The sequence below is a fragment of the Primulina eburnea genome, chromosome 8 (genome assembly GCF_022965805.1).
Source record: "Primulina eburnea isolate SZY01 chromosome 8, ASM2296580v1, whole genome shotgun sequence".
NCBI classification, from domain to species: Eukaryota; Viridiplantae; Streptophyta; class Magnoliopsida; order Lamiales; family Gesneriaceae; genus Primulina; species Primulina eburnea.
The window spans coordinates 43,939,900-43,962,093 of record NC_133108.1 but is presented as its reverse complement, the minus strand read 5'-3'; the positions used below and the strand labels follow the sequence as shown (position 1 = coordinate 43,962,093).

The 22,194-nt window shown below is 36.1% G+C and overlaps 3 protein-coding genes across 3 annotated transcripts; 1 reads left to right on the top strand and 2 right to left on the bottom strand.

Moving 5' to 3' along the window:
* Window positions 1-271: 271 nt before the first annotated feature.
* LOC140840139 (protein SLOW WALKER 1) lies at window positions 272-2,063 on the bottom strand. The gene has a single exon (XM_073207277.1). The coding sequence runs from the start codon at window positions 2,009-2,011 to the stop codon at window positions 425-427; it is 1,587 nt and encodes a 528-aa protein (XP_073063378.1). The 5' UTR covers window positions 2,012-2,063; the 3' UTR covers window positions 272-424.
* Window positions 2,064-2,529: 466 nt separating this feature from the next.
* Window positions 2,530-13,623, bottom strand: LOC140840138 (serine/threonine-protein phosphatase BSL1-like). Its single transcript, XM_073207276.1, has 21 exons — window positions 13,158-13,623; window positions 13,006-13,066; window positions 12,813-12,891; window positions 12,641-12,720; window positions 12,444-12,538; window positions 11,436-11,535; window positions 8,647-8,716; window positions 8,117-8,218; window positions 7,502-7,583; window positions 7,236-7,400; window positions 6,209-6,377; window positions 5,929-6,127; window positions 5,678-5,845; window positions 5,314-5,552; window positions 4,539-4,623; window positions 4,359-4,457; window positions 4,084-4,283; window positions 3,938-4,013; window positions 3,474-3,609; window positions 3,260-3,399; window positions 2,530-3,148 (listed from the first exon to the last, which is right to left on the bottom strand). The coding sequence occupies exons 1-21, from the start codon at window positions 13,357-13,359 to the stop codon at window positions 3,065-3,067; spliced, it is 2,631 nt and encodes an 876-aa protein (XP_073063377.1). The 5' UTR covers window positions 13,360-13,623; the 3' UTR covers window positions 2,530-3,064.
* Window positions 13,624-18,146: 4,523 nt separating this feature from the next.
* On the top strand, window positions 18,147-20,445 carry LOC140840137 (gibberellin receptor GID1B-like). Its single transcript, XM_073207275.1, has 2 exons — window positions 18,147-18,455; window positions 18,998-20,445. The coding sequence occupies exons 1-2, from the start codon at window positions 18,417-18,419 to the stop codon at window positions 19,985-19,987; spliced, it is 1,029 nt and encodes a 342-aa protein (XP_073063376.1). The 5' UTR covers window positions 18,147-18,416; the 3' UTR covers window positions 19,988-20,445.
* The last annotated feature ends 1,749 nt before the right edge of the window (window positions 20,446-22,194 follow it).

Below are 22,194 nucleotides of genomic sequence, written 5' to 3'. Positions count from 1 at the left end.
GTATAGACTGAAATAACAGGATTCAACCGGATTGAGGCAAGGGCGGGCTATCTCACAATAATCTGGTTAATTCGAATATTCGATGCTACACTTGAGAGCAATCCAATGTGAAAAATTATGTCTTCCGTTGTACGTCATGGAGTTAAATCTTGTCTCTCAAAGGAGCATAAATTGTAATGGGCGTGAACTGAATAGTAATCAACGCTACATGATTCTAGAGTTATTGGAAATTCAAATAACAATGCTTGTAAATTGTAGAAAATAATGTAACACAGGGAATATAATGCCTCATTCTGACCGCCTTGTTCAGTTCGATCAACATATATATCCTCCTTCCAACAAACAGACGAAAGAGAAAGAGATAATTTAGTTTGAATAGTTTGAATTACGTTAGTCCAACAAACAAACAAAGAGTTTCTCCTCTTTATCTTTTAGCGGCAATCTTGAGCATCGGTGAAATTATTCCCTGTATTTGAAGCAAAGATTGCTGTATTCTCAACTCCTCTTCAACATCTCTTTTTAGGTTCCTAACATGAACCCTTAATTGCTCCGAAGATCTTATATCTTCATACCGCAATTCAACAACCTTATTTGCCAACCTCATCAACAACCCTCCATGCCTCGGCATTGTTGAGTACTTCTGTAGAAAACCCAGTAACAGGCCAAGTTCATCATTGTCCAGATTCGAAACACATTTCAGCAACTTCTTTCGTGCGATCAGTTCCTCCATAACAGCCACAATATTCTCTGGATTCTTCCCATTCAAAGCCGTTACTAATGCCTCCTTATGCCTGAACTTCTTCAACAATTTGTCATGCTCTGCTACCTTCACTTTCTTGGGCCGTTTGATCAAGTAATCCTCTTCAGAAGGCTTCTCGTTTTGCCCTCGGTGAAAATACCTAAAATAAGAAGGCCTTAGGATTCTTCTGTTTTTCCCATCATCTGCAGCTTCGAACCCCAATAGATCTCCTACTTTTTCGCTCTCAGCTTTCACTTTCCGTCTGCCAATATACATAATCCCATTGGATGTTCCAATCACTCGAGTGGAGCAGTCTAGCGAAATCCCAACAGACAAAAGAGGGTTCGGGAATCTCATGGAATGAACAATCTTGAATTTTGAATAATCGAAAACCTTCATATACCCATCCAGTGATACACTCAGAATCCTATATTGTTCGGCTTCTTCTACAGTTTCTTTCCCGATCTTGCCCAAACATATCGATGTTACGGTCTTATTATGGCTCTCCATAGAATACAACAGCTTCCCACCTCCAATTACATCCCATATTTTGACAAAATTGCCTCCTGCGGTTGCAACCAATCCTCCCGATGGTAAGTAAATCACACTCTCTACCGGTTTTTCATGATTCAGTTCCATGACAGAACCAGCGTTGGATACCCTGACATCCCAAATCCTAACCCTGTGATCGTAAGATCCCGAAACAAACATATCATCGCTCACCGGTGAAGCATCGCCGCATCGCACATAATCCTTGTGCCCCAAAAGATCAAGTACACACTTCTCACTCATAACATCCCAATACTTCACAACAGAATCGTCCCCACCAGAAAAGAGGTGAAACTTATCAGCGGCGCGTGGGTAAGAGACGAGGCGAGCGGCGGCCGAATGACCCTTTAAAAGCCGGAGTTGGTTCCGAGACTTTGCATCAAACACGCGCACCACACCTGTTAAATCTCCTGCTGCAAGGAGTTTGCCATCGCAGCGGAATGAAGCGGAAGCGGCGGCGTCCGAGAAGGACGAGATGTTGGACTTGGGCTCGAGCGTTTGTCCCGAAAATACGGTGATGGTGGCGGAATGCGCGGCGGCGAAATCATGAGGCGCAACTGGGGAAAACGAAATCGAAGTGATGGGGTAAATTAGGGATTTAGATGGAGTAGTCGAGATGTCTTTAGGGATTTTGAAGGATCTCCAGTACTTGGATTCAGGGGTCGGCGTGTTCTTACTGGAAGTTGGTCGGAGTTTTGGTTTAACGGGAAATGATTCCGCCATTGAAGGAATGCAGAAAGAGACGCACGGTTTAGGGTTTTAGGGTTTGTGAGAGCGATAACTACAAGTGACAGTAGTATTTATATTTTATTTATTGGACTAAAACTAAAAAAAAAACCTAAACAATGACAAAATTAAATTCCTATAATTTTCGATAACAAACGACGGTCATCATCTAATATTTTTACTTTATGCTAATAAATATTGATTAATTTGGATGCAGTAATTCTTTGGAAATCTAATTCTATGTGTGTGTGTGTATATTATATATATTAAAATAGGACATCACGGAATTGAAATACTTTTAAAAAGATATATGTTTAAATATTATTTAATAATAGAATATTTCTATAAAGTTATAAAAAACTCAAATTACTGTTAAAAATAATAATATATTTAGAGTAAGAAATCGAAAATGCGTGATTGACTTATTTTGTAGTGGTAATGTGTGTTTGGAACTTAATTCATAGAAGATAACGAAATCATCCTCCTTTGTCTGTGCAGCAAATATAAAAGGTACACACTCCAGGATCAGTTTCAACAAAATTCTAAATTCTAAGTCTGCTGTATTTGTAGACTAAAAATAAAAGTTCATTTAAACGAGTGCAGTTTCATCACGATTCTTTTAATACACAGATCTCACTGTTTTATTCAACTTCTCACCTCTCTTCTATATACCGATCACTTCTACTTTTTAGCCGTAAATTATTCTATGGTTCTCTTTTACTTACAACACAGGATCCTTCTGTAGACATCACATGTCCATTTATCTCCCACATTTTTCGGCTTACTGTGTACGAATTCAAGAAAGTAACTAGGTCCAATGGCGAATGACAACATTGTAGTCTGAGCTGCAAAGTTGCTTATGTCTTTCAATCTGAGCACGCTTTGAACAAGCTTTCACATCTTGTGCATGTAAAATACAACAGAGATGGTAACCGCAGATGGTGTCTTGTCATGACCATGTGATCCACAGCTTCTAACCAAATAAAATCCTACTGGAAAAGGGCTTGTTCCAGGAAAACATTGGCATATACAAAGCCTCAGTAGAGTACATCATATATAAGCAAGTGAACCCCGGTCATGGTCAGGCTGTGGGCGACCTCTTGTGGGGGTAGGCGGCCTTTGAATGTTGAGCTCCTAAGAAACCAGTACCAATTACAAATATTTCATGGGTGTAGAAACTGCAGTAAGAACAAACAGAAAGCAGGAAGTTTTAAGGGCAACCGAGAAAAAATATAAAAGCAATACCTGCATCCATGTCTCCTCCATCCCACGTTCTGGTGATGTCTCCGGAGACTGAATAGGAGGTGGCAAGGGATGGATCAGTTTCGGAACAATGACCAATCCTCTGCCAACCACCAATATTGCGCCAGCATTGTTTGCCGTTCCTGAATGAATTTAGTTAAATAAGGTTGTATTCTGCTTGAAAAGTAGGTGGAAGGGAATGCTTTGAATACTGTACCACAATAGTTGGTTGCAGAAAAAAGAGTGATCAGCTGCCCTTGGGCAAATCTTTCGAATCCATCCATGACGCATTCATGAGCTCTTATGATAAGTCGTAATTTGTTCTTCTTACAGAAATCTGTGACTCTGTCGGGCTGCAACACATTATAATTGATCAAACAGAACAATGCCACAAGAATGCGGTATTTTACTTCATACACTAAGCAACTGAACACAAAGACTTGTCTATCTTCATAACACAACATACATTTTAACAAGAATCAAATAGCGTCACCATCAAGCAGCCTCATGTCCATGAATATCATAAACGGGTAGGTTGCACTCATTTCAAGTGTAAAATCACAAGAACATTTCAGATTAACAGGAAAAGTTAGGTAATCAGCAGAAACACACTATAAAACAAAAAATCTCGTAAACTTCATTGAACCATTAACATTCATGAAATCATTCATGACTGCATACCCCGAATGTTACGAGACCAGGTCCTCTTGCGTTTGGTCTCAAACCTTCTATGCTATCATTTTCAGTGGGATCAGACCTGAATGAAAAACAGGAATAGTATAAGGCAAGGGATGTCGTCTAATCACATCATATGAAGATACACATACCATAACAAATCCATTAGCACTATTGACCCTGCATCCATCGTTATGGGCCTCTCGAGTTTCTCTATTTGTTCAACAAAATTTATTGACCTCCCTATGCCACCATGCATGCAGATAATCTTTTTCTCTATTAGTGCAGCAAGAGGAAGATAATTAAACAACTGATTGAAACGGGTCCAAGCCCAGATCCCATCACCTTCTCCCTGCACGAGTATCAATGGTCCTTAATTAAACACTCATAACTCTAAGGAAAAAGTTTGTTCTGCACTTGTGCATACCATTCTTTCAATACATTCAATTCGAAAACCAAAGAGAGCATTGATGTCAGCAGCTTCATGGTTGCCGCGAATAAGGTGAATGTTCTCCGGGTACTCAATCTAAGATCCAATAAAAATGACATTGGGGTGAACATGCGATGTATTGAAGAATGATTGGACTGCTCAAAGTCAGAAACTTGCCTTAAGAGCAAGGAGCAATGTGATCGTTTCCAAGCTGTGTTGTCCACGATCAACATAGTCTCCCAGAAACAAATAGTCAATATAACTGAAACAGCAGGAATGATGGTTAAATGACTACACAAGAAAATTCATCGATTAGTCACTGACAAAGTAAACGAGGAAAAGTATGTTAGTCACTAGAGTAGTTAATACAAATGAAATCCCACCGACGACACGAAGTTAGGAATTCACAACGATGTTTTCCTTCATTAATAAAGATTAAAAATCATACAATGGTCAAAGGACAATATTTTGTAGGTGGATCCGGATATCAAAGAACCGATAACAAACGTCAGGATCGTCACCATCAGTAATTGAACAAATAGGTTCACTTACACGAAGACCGTTCAGATAATTTGATACAATTCCAGCTTGGAGGGCATTTATACAAAAGAATGTCACCACATAATCAAGGATAGATGTCAGTGCAGAAATTTGGTACTGGCTTGGATGAGACGAGTTTGATGCAGGATAATTTTTTACAAAACGTGAATACATCTCAAATGACCTCAATTTATGTTTGTAAAATTCAGAAAACTCTCCATAAAGCACTAAAACCTCAACTCAGAGGTGGACATCATCAGACATGCCGTATCTAAGCATTCATCCTTGAGAATGACAGAGATATTCTAGCAAACAAAATTTCATAACCAGAAGTTGAATCTTTTCACAAAGCTGAAATGCTTGTGAGACGATTACATGTTGAATTAAACCTTGATCATAACAAGAAACTTACGTGATATCTCCTGCAGTGGAAGGAAAACCATACTCATCAAACAGTCGCATCAGATCACCAAACTGGCCATGAAGATCCCCAAATAATTTAACGGGAGCTTTAAGTTGAAGAACTGTTGGCTCATTCATGAAGAGCTGCTCAGCAGCATAACAAAGCTCACCAACTTCATATGAGTCCAGAAAGAACTTTCTGTTTGCAGGAGGCTTCCAGTTTCGAGGCCTAAGCAAAGTTGATATCACCTGCAACATATGCATTACCATCATACATCCATGGGAGAGCCAAGCAGAATCCTATTCTTCGCTACGAATTCATCTTTCAATAAGCTGAATAATCAGACAAAAAACATGGAATTCAGAAAACTTGCCTTCTTATGCAAGCCTTCAGGAGATTTCTGTCTTATAAACTTTTTGGTAGGGTGGGACAGTTCATTATGAGAAGGAATCATTCGTCTACTTTCATTTTCAAACTGATCCAAAGACAACTGCCTAATCATACCCCCCAAATTCCCTATGGTTTCTTTTGCAACTACAACCTGTAGCATTAAAAATAATCAACTCAAATGGCTTTGAAATATGTGTATCCTTTTCTACAAACAACAAAGGGTAAGGACCACACAGCTCTAGAGTGAAGGCGAACATCGGCCTCGGTATCACTGCCATCGGAAGTGAGTTCTGCAGCTTGTGAATTATCATCTGATAAGGATGTTTCTTCAGGGTTGGTTGATGCTGCCTGTGCTGCTTGCCAGATGGCATTAGCAACCTCAGCCTCAGCAGTTGATGCCTCTGCCAATTTCTCCAAAGAATTTTGATCCCCGCTGTATGCAAATAGCAATATTTAGTAACAAGTACAGTCACTTCATATAAATCACATGAAGCTAAAAGGAATTGGAATCGACCTCCAACTACCAAATGAAGGTGTCTCAGGTGTTCCATCTGAAGCTAGTTTAGGTGGAAATGGAGCTACGCCAGAATGGTTTAATAATCTCTCGGATGGTGACACTGGGTATTGGATCTCTGATTGAAATTGAGAATTTTCTGCAACCACAAAATCATCTAAAAGGACATCTGCGATACAAAATTGAAACCCATCATAATTGTGGACAAGTACAAATGGAGGAAGAAATAAATCCAAAATAAAAATTAGCGTGGCTCGTAAAAAAATTGAGATTTGTTTCTGAAGTTGTGTATACAATAGAATCGGGAGAAGGAAATATTTTTCTCATTCACTTCATCGATCAAGTGTACAAGCTGATACATATAAGTCCTAATCTAACAGAATATCCCTACAATAATGAAAGCAGTCTAATCCTAATTAAACTTTAAATGCATGCTAATAATATTCTAAATACTAGATAAGAACTTAAATATTCATCAATTTCTTATTTTCATAGGTCTGGACCAAAAGTGTAAAGTTTAAAGCAATCCTTAATACATATTGGGGCCAGTTATAATCTCAGACTTGCTCGTTGAAAATCATACACAACCATGTTGACAGATCGGAAACATTATTTTTAAGAAATTGTTGCATGGTTTTTTTTCACACAAGATGCAAATGGGTTTTTATCACTTCAAGCATTCTATGCAGTTGGAATGATAACCAAATCCACATAAAATGTCTGGTTTTCCTACTAACAGGAGAAATCATTTTCATAAGGAGCAATTGATGTATCGTTTGTGAGGATGAAAACAAAAGGAGTTACTGAAAACTTCTAGGTTTATGAGCCAATATGGAATCAAAGTGATCCATGGAAGCACCACATGTTACCAAATCACATAAACCGGTAAAAGATATTAATCCACTTCCCCAAGATATGAAAAATAATTGATATCATCAACAAACTACATTTTTACCAAATGGTGGGTTGTTATGAATCTACGATGTGTCAAAAACAGAAAGATTGTGCTGCTAAATGAAAATGTTACCTCCTTTTAAACCACCATATATATATATTCGTACACCAACAGAAGCAGCCGCATGGCGACATCGACGCATAGCCTCCAAAGAGGGATCAAGCTCGGTGTATTTGTTGCCTCGTGAAGTCACTACCCCGTTCCTGTCAAGCCAAACTCCAGCTGCAGTATCCAGTACTTCAGAGAAAAAGAACATACAAAGGTCAGGATAGTCTTCACCTGACTGAGCTCAAACTTTTACAACTAATAAATGAGAAATAACTACTACCAAAAGTTACCTGCAATCGCTGCATTGCCTTCAACTGCTCGTCCACCCCTAACAACACCCCCGGTAACATGCAATCTAGCACCAACAAAAACCTGATAAAGGGAAAAAGTTCATAATCAATGAAAAGTACGCAGCAAAAAGTAAAGTGAGTGCATCAACACGAACAACCATTTGTGATGCTAAAACTCTAAATTTCTCCCGCAGTCTTATAGAGCCTTTATATCCTCTTTTCCATGGATAAAGCAAAACCAAAAACACTTATATTACTAAAAAACGAACCATTCACTAAGCTTATTTATTCATCAACGGCCAACCAAACCCAAGTTTGGCAGTTGACTCTTGAGTGAAATATTAATCTGAAAACGTTGAAATTTAAACCAAACATGGGTAATCTATTGATTAAAATTTGTACACCCTGAACAACGCTTCTTTTATGCACTAGCAATGAAAATGATAACCAGGTTAGTAAACTCCATTTTCTCTTAAATTAAATAAATGAATAATTCAACACAGAAGTAGATCACACCAGAGTTCAAAATGAACCTAGCCAAATGATAAGGATGAACAACAAGAAATGTGGGTTGAAGAAGTGAGAAAGCAATAGATCCTTTAAATTATTACTTACCGCAGCATGTTGATACCTTGGCGAAGGTGACACTCCTGGGGCGAGAGTCCATTCCCACTGACCATTTCGATGCATGAGTAGTCCATAAGCATCAGCAAGTGGCTGTACAGATGTACATTCAACTGATAGCCTCAGTCAAAAGTGTCCAATGAAATAGGCCTCAAATACTAAAAAAAATTACAGTTTCGCACTTAGTTGGTAGCAGATACAATCAGAGAACTAACACAGCACAGAATGACAGAGGATTAGTCAAATAGATGTCTGGCAGAGCGAGAACTTCACAAATGAACTACTTCACTTATTTGACAATTTCACACAGCATCTGAAGGAAATTCCACATTGTCACATTGAAAAGGGGTTTGGTGACACAATAAAGCATATATTCACCATCAAGCAGCATGTTCGAAACAAGCAAGCCAGTTCGATGCATATTTCTTTCCTTTTTTGAAGATCTAATAGCTCAAGACTTGGTCACCAGATGGCAATAATAAACAAATACTTCATATATCAATGAGAAACATTTATCATACCGTGCCTGAAGAATCTCTTCCCCCACAAAGCAGAAACATTCCATCAGATCGAGCACTGGCAGTTGCATACCTACAGAAAACAACCATGTAATTCTATTATCTAAATATAAACAAAGTAAAATCTACAAAAATGTGAAGCAGATAGGATTCACAAGCTACTGACTTCACCATGACAACAACAAGGCCAATTACAAATTCCGAAAGCTGTTCTAAGAAATATGACATCAGTGATCCGTTCATAATACATGTATCGGAAATAACAATCAACCCACAATCACGGGATTATAATTCTAGCGATCAAGTGTTATGTTTGTCACAACTGAAAGATTATGGTATCAGAAATCACGGATCTTAGTCTCCTGAAATTAGATATTGCTAATTTTATTTTCCTTCTTTTAAGTTTTTAATCATTAATTAGTATGATACCTTTAGCTATCACATGAATTGAAAAATCAGTAAAGTTATATTGCATCACATATTTTGCCCCTTAATTTCATGATAATACAAGATTAGCAGTATAAAGCGTCGATTTATGCTGTGGAAGAGTGACTGCCATTTGTGGAGAGAGGACCAAGCAACCTGTAATGCTAGTATCTGTAGTTGGAGTAAAATTGTTATTTGATGATGGATTTGTCAAGGGCAAATCGTTATGAAGAATTAACAACAAATCACAAGAAGTTGGTGGAATGGGGGAGATTGAAGTTTGAAGTTTGAACCAAGTATCCAAAATTATGGTTTAAATCTCATGGTATTCTTCCAAACTTGACTCGAATTCTGTGCTCCGCTTGGAGGACGTGTAGGAATATAAAGCAACCCACAATCACCGGATTACAATCCTAGGATCAAGTATTTTGTAGGTCACAATCAAAGGATTGTTGTGGTATCACAAAATAGGATCACTTATTTTATTGCTGCCAATTAAGTGTTTATTTCCTTAATAAGGACAATATCAATTGCAATAATTTAGTGTATCAATGAAGTAATGAAGATCATCATTTTCTCCCATCCTTTCTAACAACAAATAACAAATGCACATGCAACCAAGGATGTATCTAAAGATATGAAGAGGACAGAAAGCAACAGACTTGTCTAAATTTTCATATCCCATAAGCAAGGACGTAACACGTGAAATATGTTAATTTTCTCAGAAACAAAAGAAAAACATACAAAAAATAACTCCACTCAGGAGAGGAAAACAGGTAAGGAATGACAGAATTCCATTACGGCACAAATTCATAGCCTTAACTATCAAAGAGAAGAAAAAACAAAGGGAGGAATCATAAGCACAAATTATATAGATCATTTAGGGATTTATTTTGTCATATTCGTGCTCACGTGTCATTTTTACTCCATATTTTGCACTTACTGCGTGACATTTTATATTGTCTTTAGGTTTGACCACTATTTGGAAAAAGCTTAAATATGGGAATGAGGTCAAACTAACCAATATCACACGGGAAATAAATGGAGAAATAAGGAAGGATCACAAACAAGAATAAAGAAAAAAATTAAGGAAGAAGGCCCGGACCCTGTGCAAGGTCTGGACCAAACAATGACTAGCTGAAGACGGGCATGGATACCGTGCACCCATCCAGACCGTCATCTGCCTCAACGTGAAATGAAAATCGTTCTAGACCATGTGCCACCTTCTAACCCAAATGTCGTGCCTATACAAAAACAAAAATAATGAAGAGCCAAAATTTGGCACAGACTTGGGTCTTAATGTGGCAAAAACTCAAAAATCACGTGGAAATTTAGGGAAATAAAGATTAAGTCACTACCGCAGTTAGATCTAATTAAATTCAATTAAGATAATTGGATTGTTAGTTTTAATTAGGTTTATTAATCATATGAATCGAATAACAAATAAATTAGGAAATGTTGTTATGAATAATGAATTGAGTGACTAATCGATTGAATCAAAATTTGACTCGTGGATTCTAACTTGCCACGGTACCGTTTTGTGCTTTAGTCATTTTCGCAAATTTGAATTTCCCCCGGAAGCAATTTCCTTGCTCTCAATTTTATATTGTGGCGTGATTTTATTTTATTTTGTTTAATCTAGTTTATTTAAATTGATTCTTCTTCACTCGATTGAAGAAGATTCAATTTGCCTAAATTAGGATAACTTATATGTATCCTAGTACTGACATTGATCTGCCCGTTTCGCATTGAGGCACTTAAGCGCTCTTTGAAAAGCAGGCCTTTTTTGGTGACAAAGGAAAGATTACCCTTTAAAAATGCAATTTCTCTTTTGTTTATCAATACAAGAGCATAGGAAACCCTAACATCGTGTTGTGTTTACCTTGGGTCGCCTCTACCTTGCCCGCACATTTTAATATTTGATATTTCGAAGATAAAGGTGATGATAATATTAATTTTTGATATCACGTTTTTTAAAACATTTTTTATTTAAATTTATTTATTTTAGATTATTTTATTTATTGTGCTTAATTTCAGTAAAGCATGCGATTTGCGCTTAAAGCCCCAAGACGTTTGAGCGCTTTAATGTGCTTTCCATCATTATGATTTTGGCCTACTGCACTTGCTAGTTAACTCCAATCAGATATATAAGTCAAGGAACAAGGAGAGCTACAGGTCTACTGTCACACAAGCTCTTTCGTGAATCAAAAAGCCAAATCTTTGAAAAGATATAGGGCACAACTCCTCAAGCAATCATCTTATTCATCATATTTGTGGCAGAGGCTTATTCATCAAAACATGCTAGTGACTAGAAATATACAAAAGCAACGGTATAACATAATATTTAGAAAGCTAATGCAACTCACATTCTAGCAGATGGTCTATCACCTTCTGGGTTAAGCCTCTGCCACGAATATGGTTTCTGTGCAGTATCCAAAACCCAAGAATCTGATAGCACTCGTTTACCTGTAGAAAATAAGAACTCTGTTACAAGCAGTGTCAACAAATAGGCACAAGTCAAAAATTGCCAAACATGAGTGAACTAGTTCAACTAAAAGTTGCTAAGTACCAAGAACGAACAATTCAAAACTAAAAAAAAAACTTAAACCAGAACTAAAATTGTGAAAGTTAGGTCATAAAAACAGGATGAGGGAGATGCCACGCTGTAAACTGGCTACCAATGTAATATTTGACCTATTAATACACTTATCTCAACATCCTAATCCTACTCACATCGAGGTTCTAAAATTCGCTAGGTACTAGTCGAGGGCGGACTAGGTGCCGCTGGTCAGATTTCACGGTATCAACATAATAAGATGAAGTTTGATTTGTTAGTGCAAGTCAACAAATCACATTTGTTGTTGAACTTTGGTCTAGGGTCAATAAAAAATTTACTTTTAATTTTTTAAAATTGAATCAAAAGTTCAAAAAACGTTTTCTAAAAAAAGCCCCAAAAAGCTAAAGAAAAGGTAATTTTTCGGGCGTCTAGAGCCGCCTAGCACTTTTATGGTGCGGTAGGCCGACGTCTAGGTGATTGTTTAGGCCGAATTTTAGAACACGGACTCACATGTTCCTAATCAAATTAATAAAGAATCTTATACGAGATATTTCGCACCATCAAATATGAAATCCTTCAGGCATTGATTGACAGGACAAGAGCAGCGAATTGAAAGGAGAGGTCTCTACTATAGAGTTAGGAAACAACCCACATTCAAAAAACAATGACACTTAAGTTACACCACCAACGAAGTAATTCTTTCAAACAATATACCATAATATCTCTAATATGTGATGAGTGATATTACTGTAAACACATCATTTCTCACAAAATATCATCTAATAAGGTTTGAAGATAATAGAAATTATACACTCACCATCATTGCCACTAACGGTGACAAGATATCTTTGTGCAACCAAATCCATGACATGGCCATATCTAGGCCCCGGTCCCTCTCCTTGAACAACAACTCTAAGCTCCAAAAAGAGTAACAAGCAGTCAATGATTTATGAAGTCAACAATAAGATAACAAAAACAGCATGCAAAATACAACATAAATCTCTGCAAACTCACCGATGCCACTTAAACTTGTCATTAGTCAAGTCAAGCACAAATAGATCATCTGTCGAATGCCCCGCGGGACCTATGCCACCCTAGCAGAAAGTAAGAAGCATCCAAAAAAATTTATTTCAACAAAACTCATCACGATACAAGATAAATGTGGCAGCATTTTCTCTTTGATCACCTGAAAAACAACCATCGTGCCAACAGCTGCTGCAGCATGTGCAGCTCTCGGCGATGGAGGCTCGCCTGCCGGCCTGAGTCTAAATCATTTAGATAGGTAAATAAGCATCCAAGCAACATTTACTACGATCAAAGTCAAACAACAATGGAAACGAAATGATGATTCAAGCAACCGAAGCAGAGTAAGAAATAACCTGATCCACTTCCTAGTAAGTACATCATATGAATGAAGAGAATTCGTAACCCCGTCCAACCCTATAGGATCAAAACCCAAACAAAGCCATTACCAAACAATTCATCACAGAGCAGAATAAAGAAAAACAAAAATGGAAACAAAGTTAATTACTGATTCCGGGAGCTCCTCCGTCCCCACCCTCGATAGCGGTAGCCCCTCCAAAAAGAATGAGCCTGGGGCCGCGGGTCTTAGTGGCGGCCACAGCAGTCAGCGTGTGTCCACAACGCGGCCCCGGAGCATCGTCATCAATGTCCCAATAGGTCTCTAAGCTTCGATAGGTCGGAGCCGGATAAAGCCACGGCTTCGATCCCATCCACAGACTGTGCTAGTACCACACGACAATTCAAAGACAGAGGGACACAAAAACTCGAGAACTGAATCAACAAAACAAAGAGGATACGCAAACTGAAACCCCAGTAAATGATTACACACGGTGTAGCAAGTTATCTCGGAGCGGCGGTGGCGCCACCGGAAATTTGAGTATTTCACAGAGGAATCTGATAATAACCACAAAATTTTGATAATTCTCAGCGGTTTTTACGTTCGATTTCTCTCTCGCTCTACGTTTACAAATAAATTTTAAAACTCTCATTTAATAATAAACAAATAAATGAAGGAAATAATGACAGGTAACAACAATTATTTGATTACTAAATTTGATGATATTTTGCAATAAAATTTCAGATATACATTCGATATAATTTAAATTTTAATAAACTATAATTTTTATAGATCGATTTACAGCACTTTGGTTTTATAAAATAAATACGAAGTTTTTATATTCCAATTTCTATAGAGAGAATGCTATATCTTAAATTTTATAATCTTATACAATGCACTTACAAATACATCATATATAATTTAAATTTTACTATGTTCTTTAGGAATATAAAGCTTTTAGTTGCTCTCGAAGTGCTACATTTTAAATTAATTTTACATTTGATAGAACTTAAATTTGTTAAATTCCATTATTTGGACATCGGTTATTCTAATTTTAAAACAACATTAACTACGTGTCGTCTATTATGCGTTTTTATGGGAAAAACGAAAATATTTTGTTTTGTACTTTAGTTCAATATAAACAATCTATTACAACATTTTCTCGAACGAACAAGTCACAATATATGATTTACTTGAGTAACATAATCTTTACTCCATTAGCACGCACGTAGATTTACATAATGAAAAATAAGATTTACAATTCTCCACATCATCAAAAAATAAATAACGATTTACATATGTAATAGGAATATTATAAAGGTTATATAAAATAAGAAGAGTATGTCTATTTTGAGACGGTCTCATGAGTCTTTATATGTGAGACGGGTCAATCTTACCGATATTTACAATAAAAAGTAATATTCTTAGCATAAAAAGTAATATTTTTCATTGATGATCCAAATAAGATATCTATATCACAAAATACGACCCGTGAGACCGTCTCATACAAGTTTTTGTCAAATAAGAAAAGTGATGACAACACTCTGACCGCAAAATTTTAGAATACTCAAAACACACATGCTACAATAATTATTCTATTTTGAAAAGAAAAAAAAAACCTCGTAAAATTCTTAATTTCATATAAATTTTCAATCATTTGTATAATCATTAAATTAATTCTAAAAAAAATATTTTTACTCTAGCGAAAAACAACCGTGCACAAAATGCAAACGGGGCCGCTAGTAATAATAATCGTGTGTCATAGCAACTGTGAAGTCTTCTCCTCTGTCTAGAAACTAGGCTTCAATAATTCTCATATCTAACTAATTGAAATCTAATAATCATTCAACTTGGGGTAGCTAGCCGGAAATGTTTCTCTCTCAAATAATACATCCAACCAAGAAAAATTCAGAAAATTTAAATTCAAAGTTATGTATAATATACGCACACACAACACATATATACATGAGTGACGTCGGGTTGACTCTCACTATATTTCAAGTTCCACCTAAATCCCAGATATGTGCAACAATATTTACACAATACTAATATTTTCGAACCATGAACTTAGATTTCGCAGAAATTTGCAGAGATGCTTATATGGATATATCCTGCAGTCGATGAGTACTTGGAGTTGCCCCAGCTCCTTCGCTTCGAAAAAACAAAGGACATGAGGAGGGTGTCTTTAAAACAAAATCTGCATATATACATTAATATGTAAGAATCGCGGGAAATGTTTTATTAGTAGAAGACGAGCATAATATAATAATCTTAACACTCGAAAACAATGAAAAAACTTGCTCGAGGAGTGAGCTATTAGCCATGGGGACACAAGTCAGCACTGAGCTTAGTACAAGATCAAATAGCTTATTCATTCCACGGTCTTCGGCTGTATTATTATCAGAAGATTGTGCAATAAGACAGCAGGGAAATGGTGCACCAATAACAGCTAAAGACACCAAATCGCACCCGAACCCCGCTATAACAACATCATCACATTATGGTTTTGAATAATTGATTGTTAACTAACAGCTTAAAAAGGGGATAAAATTCAGTAACAGTCAGCATTTGGAAAAAAAAATGGTAAGAAACAATGGTATGGCATTTAATTTATATAGGTAAGAAACAATGGTTTTTTATGCCGATCAACGACGAATATCGATGACCGATCAGAATACATCATCTCAATCAATTTTCCTATAAAACCCCATTTTTCATTTATATAAGCAAACAGACCAACGGTCGACAAAGGAAATATAACGTAAACTTGTCTAGTGTTTCTCCGACATACAAGTTTTTCACGAACAGATATATAAATATAGCTCCTCGTCAGTGTGAGGAGGCATATAAAAACACGTCTTTGTCAAATTCGATACACAAAACTGCTCAATAATGATGGCATCCAACCAATGCATTTAATGCAACTCCTGTGTTGTCATCATTTATTTGCCGACATTTCTCCCACTTAGAGATTTGATTGAGAATTAAACGCATCTCCACACATCCTTTCGATCTTGTCATTCTCTGCTGCTTAGGCAAAGAAATTATGACAACACAGGAATTGCATTAAATGCATTGGTTGGTTGTCATTATAATTGAGCAACTTTGTATATCAAATCTGACAACGAAAGACGCGTTTTTATACGAGTTTTCACACGAACGAGGTTACCTACCTCCCCTCATTTCATTCATTATATTATCAGTTCTTTTTTCTCCTCTCGTAACATTTGAGTGCTTAGTTCTATAATATTTGTGAGTTGTTTGCTTTCTTATATTAAAAGAGTGTGTGTGTTCTCTTTACTCCGTGAGCGGTTGTACGTGGAACCGACCGGTATAACTTGAGCACACTCGTGATAAGCCATTGGTCAAAGACACTAGCTTAAAAGTCTGAAATCTTCCAAAGTGAATATCAACATAAACTCATCCTACTGACACAAACCAAGCAACCTCATTAAGCTACTACAGTACTTCTTTCTTAGCAACAAATGCCAACCACATTTCATTTCACTCAGTCGAAGAAAACACGGGTAGAGTGAAGGTTCGACACTATCTGTGGGGTAGTGCTCAATAGGATCTGGGCCATTGATTTTAAAGAAATTGGTGGACCCATGTATGTGTGTATAAATATGGACATTTGATCTTTTCATGAGGACAGTGTCCCACAAGATAAGATGAAATTTTCCGTCTATAACTTGCGTCTCACCAAAAACTCATAATGTTTCGGATTCGTAAACAGGTCGATTTTTCAACACCATGGTATGAGTTGAAAAAGCCCATCCACCATGCTTCAGTCCTACGTTGGTAAACTGAATTATTAAAATGTACTCTAATATTCTTTACTTAAATTCAGTTATCTCAATATATTAAAATTTAGAATGATGAAACAATAAACTTTAGGTTTTGTATATTGGGTAAGTTAAGTGACTAAAAAAATTGATATAATATATGATATTTGCATTTTTTTAACACACGTTGTTTTTCACATAAAAACAGCTCCTAAAAATAAAATATTGATTTCACTCCAACACATTTAGTCTATTTATTTTTTTTCATACATCATTAATAATTCACTCATACCAAAAAATAAATAAATAAATCTGCTATATTTGATATTTTTGTTAAAGTGGCATATATTACATACCGCTAGAGTATTATTATAATATGTTCTTATAATAGTATTCATCATTATTCGTATAACAGTCTTATTAACAGCAGAATTAAATAATTAATATTCATATAATAACAAAAAAATTAAATAATATTTTCATACTTATATGATTATAATATATTATTATTAAAAACTTGTAATAATAATTATAATATTAGACGTAACAGTAATAATATTTGTTATTTAAATAATTATGATTAGTAATATTAATTTAACGATGAAAATATACGTTATCAATAAATTTATATATTATGTTATGCGAATGTATATTTGAGACATTATAAAAATATATGCGAATAATTTAATTCTAAATCGTTGTTATAACAATATCACAAAAAATATAAGAGTATTTTTTATATAACAGTTTATTTTGATAAAAAAATATTAAAAATATTTTAAAATCTCATAAATTCTAAAATAACTTATAAACTAAATAAAAATTTTGTTATCTAAAGCCCAATCTATAAATAAAAAAGGGATTTAAAAAAACAGAAACTTGTGTGAGATAGTTTAATGGGTCGTATTTGTGAGACGGATCTCTTATTTGGGTCATCAATGAAAAAGTATTACTTTTTATGCTAAGAGTATTAATTTTTATTGTGAATATGGGTAAAGTTGACCGTCTTACAGATTATGATTCATTTGACGGTCTCACATGAGACTCACTCGTTTAAAAAATATTAAAATAAATTGTTGGCTTTTCTTTATCGCTTAATTAGGCGGCCCTCGTTTTGTCGTCTCCCTCGTCTCCGTCCTGCCTCCGTCGTTTCTCCGCCCTTTGACTTCATACGATTCACTTGCTCTCTTTACAACATTTTCTTCTCTCTCTCACACACATCTATTTCCGTAATTCACACACACCTCTCCTTCATTTTCCTGTCTTCTTAGCCTCATTTAGTTGTTGTTATTGTTATTATTATTATTATTATTATTTTATTATTATTATTATTGTACTGTGTATATAATATCATACTATTCTCCTTTTTATCTGCCCTGTCCATTTTTGTTTCTGTATGATATTAAACCTGCGCCCTTTCCTTTCTGCTTCTGCATAATTCAGAAGTAGAAGTATCTCACTTCTTTGTTTGTTGTTCGGAGAAACCCCATAAAAACAAGAAGAAAGCGGGAGCACCAGCTCACAAGAACAGGGTGGCGTATTAGGGAAGGGGATAATAGGTGCAAAAACGTTCATCTCTTTTCTTGTTTGTTTGAGTGGGATCACGGAGTAAGATTTATTGGGAGTGATTCTTGAACGGTTCCTCATGGCTGGTAGTAATGAAGTAAATGCTAACGAATCAAAGGTAATTAATCATGTGTCTTTTATCCGTTGTTTGGAATTCTTTGTTTTCAGTCTTGTTCTGACATTAGGGTGATTTGTGATATGGGTTTTTTTTTATTTGTTTATTGTTTTTTTGTGAAAAACTGGGATTTTTCTCGGGGGTGATGAGAAAGGTTGAGGAAAAAGGGTCTGATTTGCGGAAAAGTTTGAATTTTTAGCTTTGATCTTTAGGGTTCTAGCTATATTGTATCTCTAATGAGAGTTTTTCTTTCTTCCCCATACTACATCCCCTCTCTTTTTTTTTCTATTGATTTCTGATTTTAGCAACCCCATAAGTAACCCGATTTTATACTGGCTGTTGGGATTCTTTTGGGGGTGGTTTCTCTGCTTTCATGTCTCCTTTCTTTTTACAGATATGGATTCTTTTCTAATTTTCCTTCTCATATTTTTCTGCAAAAGCTGATTTCCTCACTGGGATAATCTTAGTGATTGTGATTCTTGTTTGTTATTGATATTTTTTTCCCTGAAATTTGGTTTATCCAAGACTTTATTGACTTCGTGCAGAGGGTGGTTCCACTTAACACATGGATCCTCATATCATATTTCAAGATTGCTTATAATTTACTCCGGCGTCCTGATGGCACTTTTGACCGTGAATTAGACGAATTCCTTGACCGAAAAGTGCCAGCGAATGCCAATCCTGTTGATGGAGTCTACTCTTTCGACGTTGTAGATCGTGCAACAAACCTCCTGAACCGTGTTTATTTGTTGGCTCGTGATAATGAGACTCAATGGGGGATTGCGGAACTTGACAAGCCATTGAGTGCCACTGAAGCTGTGCCTGTAATTTTATTCTTTCATGGGGGAAGCTTTGTTCATTCCTCGGCCAATAGTGGTATCTATGACACATTTTGTCGTCGCCTTGTGAAGACTTGCAAGGCTGCTGTGGTCTCTGTGGATTATCGTAGATCCCCAGAGCATCGATATCCGTGTGCCTATGATGATGGATGGGCAGCTCTTCAGTGGGTTCACTCAAGATCTTGGCTTAGAAGTGGGAAAAATTCGAAAGTTCATGTGTATTTGGCAGGGGACAGTTCCGGTGGTAATATTGTCCATCATGTTGCGATTCGGGCTGCGGAAGAGGAGAAGGAGGTGTTGGGCAATATTCTACTTCATCCACTGTTTGGTGGAGAAGAAAGGACTGAATCAGAGAAAAGATTGGATGGGAAATACTTTGTCAGAATTCAGGACCGGGATTGGTACTGGAGAGCATACTTACCTGAAGGAGAAGATAGGGACCATCTCGCATGTAACGTGTTTGGGCCGAGAAGCAAAAGCCTCGAAGAACTTGACTTTCCAAAAAGTTTGGTAGTTGTGGCCGGATTGGATATTCTTCAAGATTGGCAATTACGCTATGTTGAGGGGTTGAAGAAATCCGGTAAAGAAGTGAATCTCCTGTATCTCGAAAAGGCAACAATCGGGTTCTATTTCTTGCCGAACAACGACCATTTCCAGTGTCTAATGGATGAGGTTAAAAGCTTCATCTGCTCTTAACTGTTGATAAACTACTTAACCTCAAATTACAGGCAGCGATACAAGCTTGGCATTTTAGTACTGGTGTGGTATATGATTGTGTAGAACTACTCTTCTTATTGTTCATAACTTGTCATGTGTAGAGGTTATATGATATTTCGAACCCGGTGGGTATCCTTTGCATCGTCGGAAGTGGCATTCCGCACCCGAAGCCGAGTCCATACGGTACGGTACCTCAGAGTAGTGACTCGTTGTTGGATTTAGTAGAAAGATTTCGAGTATCAGATTTGTAGAACCACTTCAAGTGATGAAGGAGGTTCTTGGACCATCAGGGATCTATCCGGCGGGCTGGTTCTGATCGGTCCGTAGTTATTCGCCCTTAGGCTAAAGCTTAATTCTGTACATGGGTTGAGGAAGTCCATGCGGTTGTGATCTGTATGTTGTACTTTTTCCTAGTAATATATATTAATTTGTGTTTATATGCAAAAATGCACGAGCCTCTTTGTGTCAATTACACACACACACACACACACACACAACACTATTATTGGAAATTTATTTAGGGCAGAAATGAATAGTCTTTATGCTTGGAAATCAGTCAAATTACTCTGACTCAAACCGGACAAGATTTCTCATCTTTTGATGATGCATTTTCCAAGTGACCACCTTATCTGAAGTTTGGGTTCATTGTATCCTAACTATTCATGTTTTTTGTCTTGATAACCATTTGGGGAAACTTAAACACAGAACTAAGCACATCCAATCTTGATTGCCCAAGTAACTACCATATCAGAAGAAAATACCATTCTTCTTATTGGTAAAAAAAATTCAATTTATATCATTTCGACTTTTGGATTCAGATTCGGGAAAAATGATAAATATAGAATATTTGCATATATATTACAAGACAAGGTTTGAAATAATCTTTTGTATCCCACTATGGATTAATTGTCTCTATACACTACCTTAAAGCCAACAAAACAAAACTAAGCATTGCATCTCCTTTTCCCCCAAAGCATGCGTTCTTTTACACCGTTTTGTAGTGGTGGACCGTTGAATCTTCCAACCAAGACTCCCAAAACCCCGTACATAAAAATCCCACATGCAAAATAAATACTTTTTTTAAAAAATAAAATAAAATAAAAAATGATTAGACGTGAGTCCAAAGAATGGAATCTCACTATTATCTGACGTTGATTTAATTAATTCTTGGCAGCCATTGGATCAATTATTCTAGAATGGAATAGATTATAGATGTATTTTGCCTTTTGTCATTAATAATAATGCCACCAATCATAGAGCTTTGTGGTAACCTCTTTTCTTGATGCTAATGAATTTGTCGATTATGATTGGAAAACGTTAAAATAAAGGCGCCTTCCTAGTTTAATACTATGGAAGGTTTTGCAGCAATATTTTTGGCCTTTTATTATTATTATTATTACTATTATGTGACACATATTTCAATATAAATCAAATTAATTATAAAAAAAATATTGAACAACAAGAATTTATCCCCACAAACCATTTGGAATTTTAGTTGTTGGGGGCTGCTTTTTATGGCCACCAGATAATAGTAAAAACAGCTAAGGTAGGAAAGTGACGTAAAAATGGTATTTAAACCAAATGCCTATTTCGTAATTGACTTTTCATTGCCAAGAACTATGTAATTATCACTTTTGTTTTTTTTGTGTTACACATTTCTCTCTGTTTTTGTCTTATTATTGTTTTGTCTTTTAGGACACGACATCAGAGGTAATTTTTTTGGGTAATAAATTAGGAATTTATGTTATGTTTTGTCCATGGTTGTATCGAAATTATAGTGATTAATTGTAATTGGTTGGATATTCATTTGATTTAGGAATATGTATATGATCGGATAATATTGTGTTGAATTTTTAATAAAATATATAGAAATGTGAAATCAAACTTAAAAAAAAGGGTAATTTTGCCTTTTGACAAACAAATGACAATTCATACAAAGGGAGGCTTTGTAAAAGACAATGTTAATTAAAGTGAGTTTGTCAGCATCTCATGGTTAGGCATTAATGTAATTGTTGATAGAGAAGTAAATCATGGCCTACTTATTTCTAATTCTAATTATTGACACACGTGTATCTAGTGTTTTGTGCACGTATTGATGACATGCACAATATAATGAGTAGTTATATTGTGAGACGGTCTCATGAATCTTTATCTATGAGACGGGTCAACCTTACTGATATTCAAAA

Bases quoted from the DNA above. Each gene is read 5' to 3' on its own strand.
- LOC140840139 (XM_073207277.1), bottom strand. From the start codon at position 2,011: ATGGCGGAATCATTTCCCGTTAAACCAAAACTCCGACCAACTTCCAGT.
- LOC140840138 (XM_073207276.1), bottom strand. From the start codon at position 13,359: ATGGGATCGAAGCCGTGGCTTTATCCGGCTCCGACCTATCGAAGCTTA. The intron at 4,284-4,358 runs GTATGCACAAGT...ATACTCGTGCAG, and splicing joins TTGAATGTATTGAAAGAATG to GGAGAAGGTGATGGGATCTG. The intron at 3,149-3,259 runs GTATTGCTTTTA...CTGGTTTCTTAG, and splicing joins TGGAGGAGACATGGATGCAG to GAGCTCAACATTCAAAGGCC.
- LOC140840137 (XM_073207275.1), top strand. From the start codon at position 18,417: ATGGCTGGTAGTAATGAAGTAAATGCTAACGAATCAAAG. The intron at 18,456-18,997 runs GTAATTAATCAT...GACTTCGTGCAG, and splicing joins TAAATGCTAACGAATCAAAG to AGGGTGGTTCCACTTAACAC.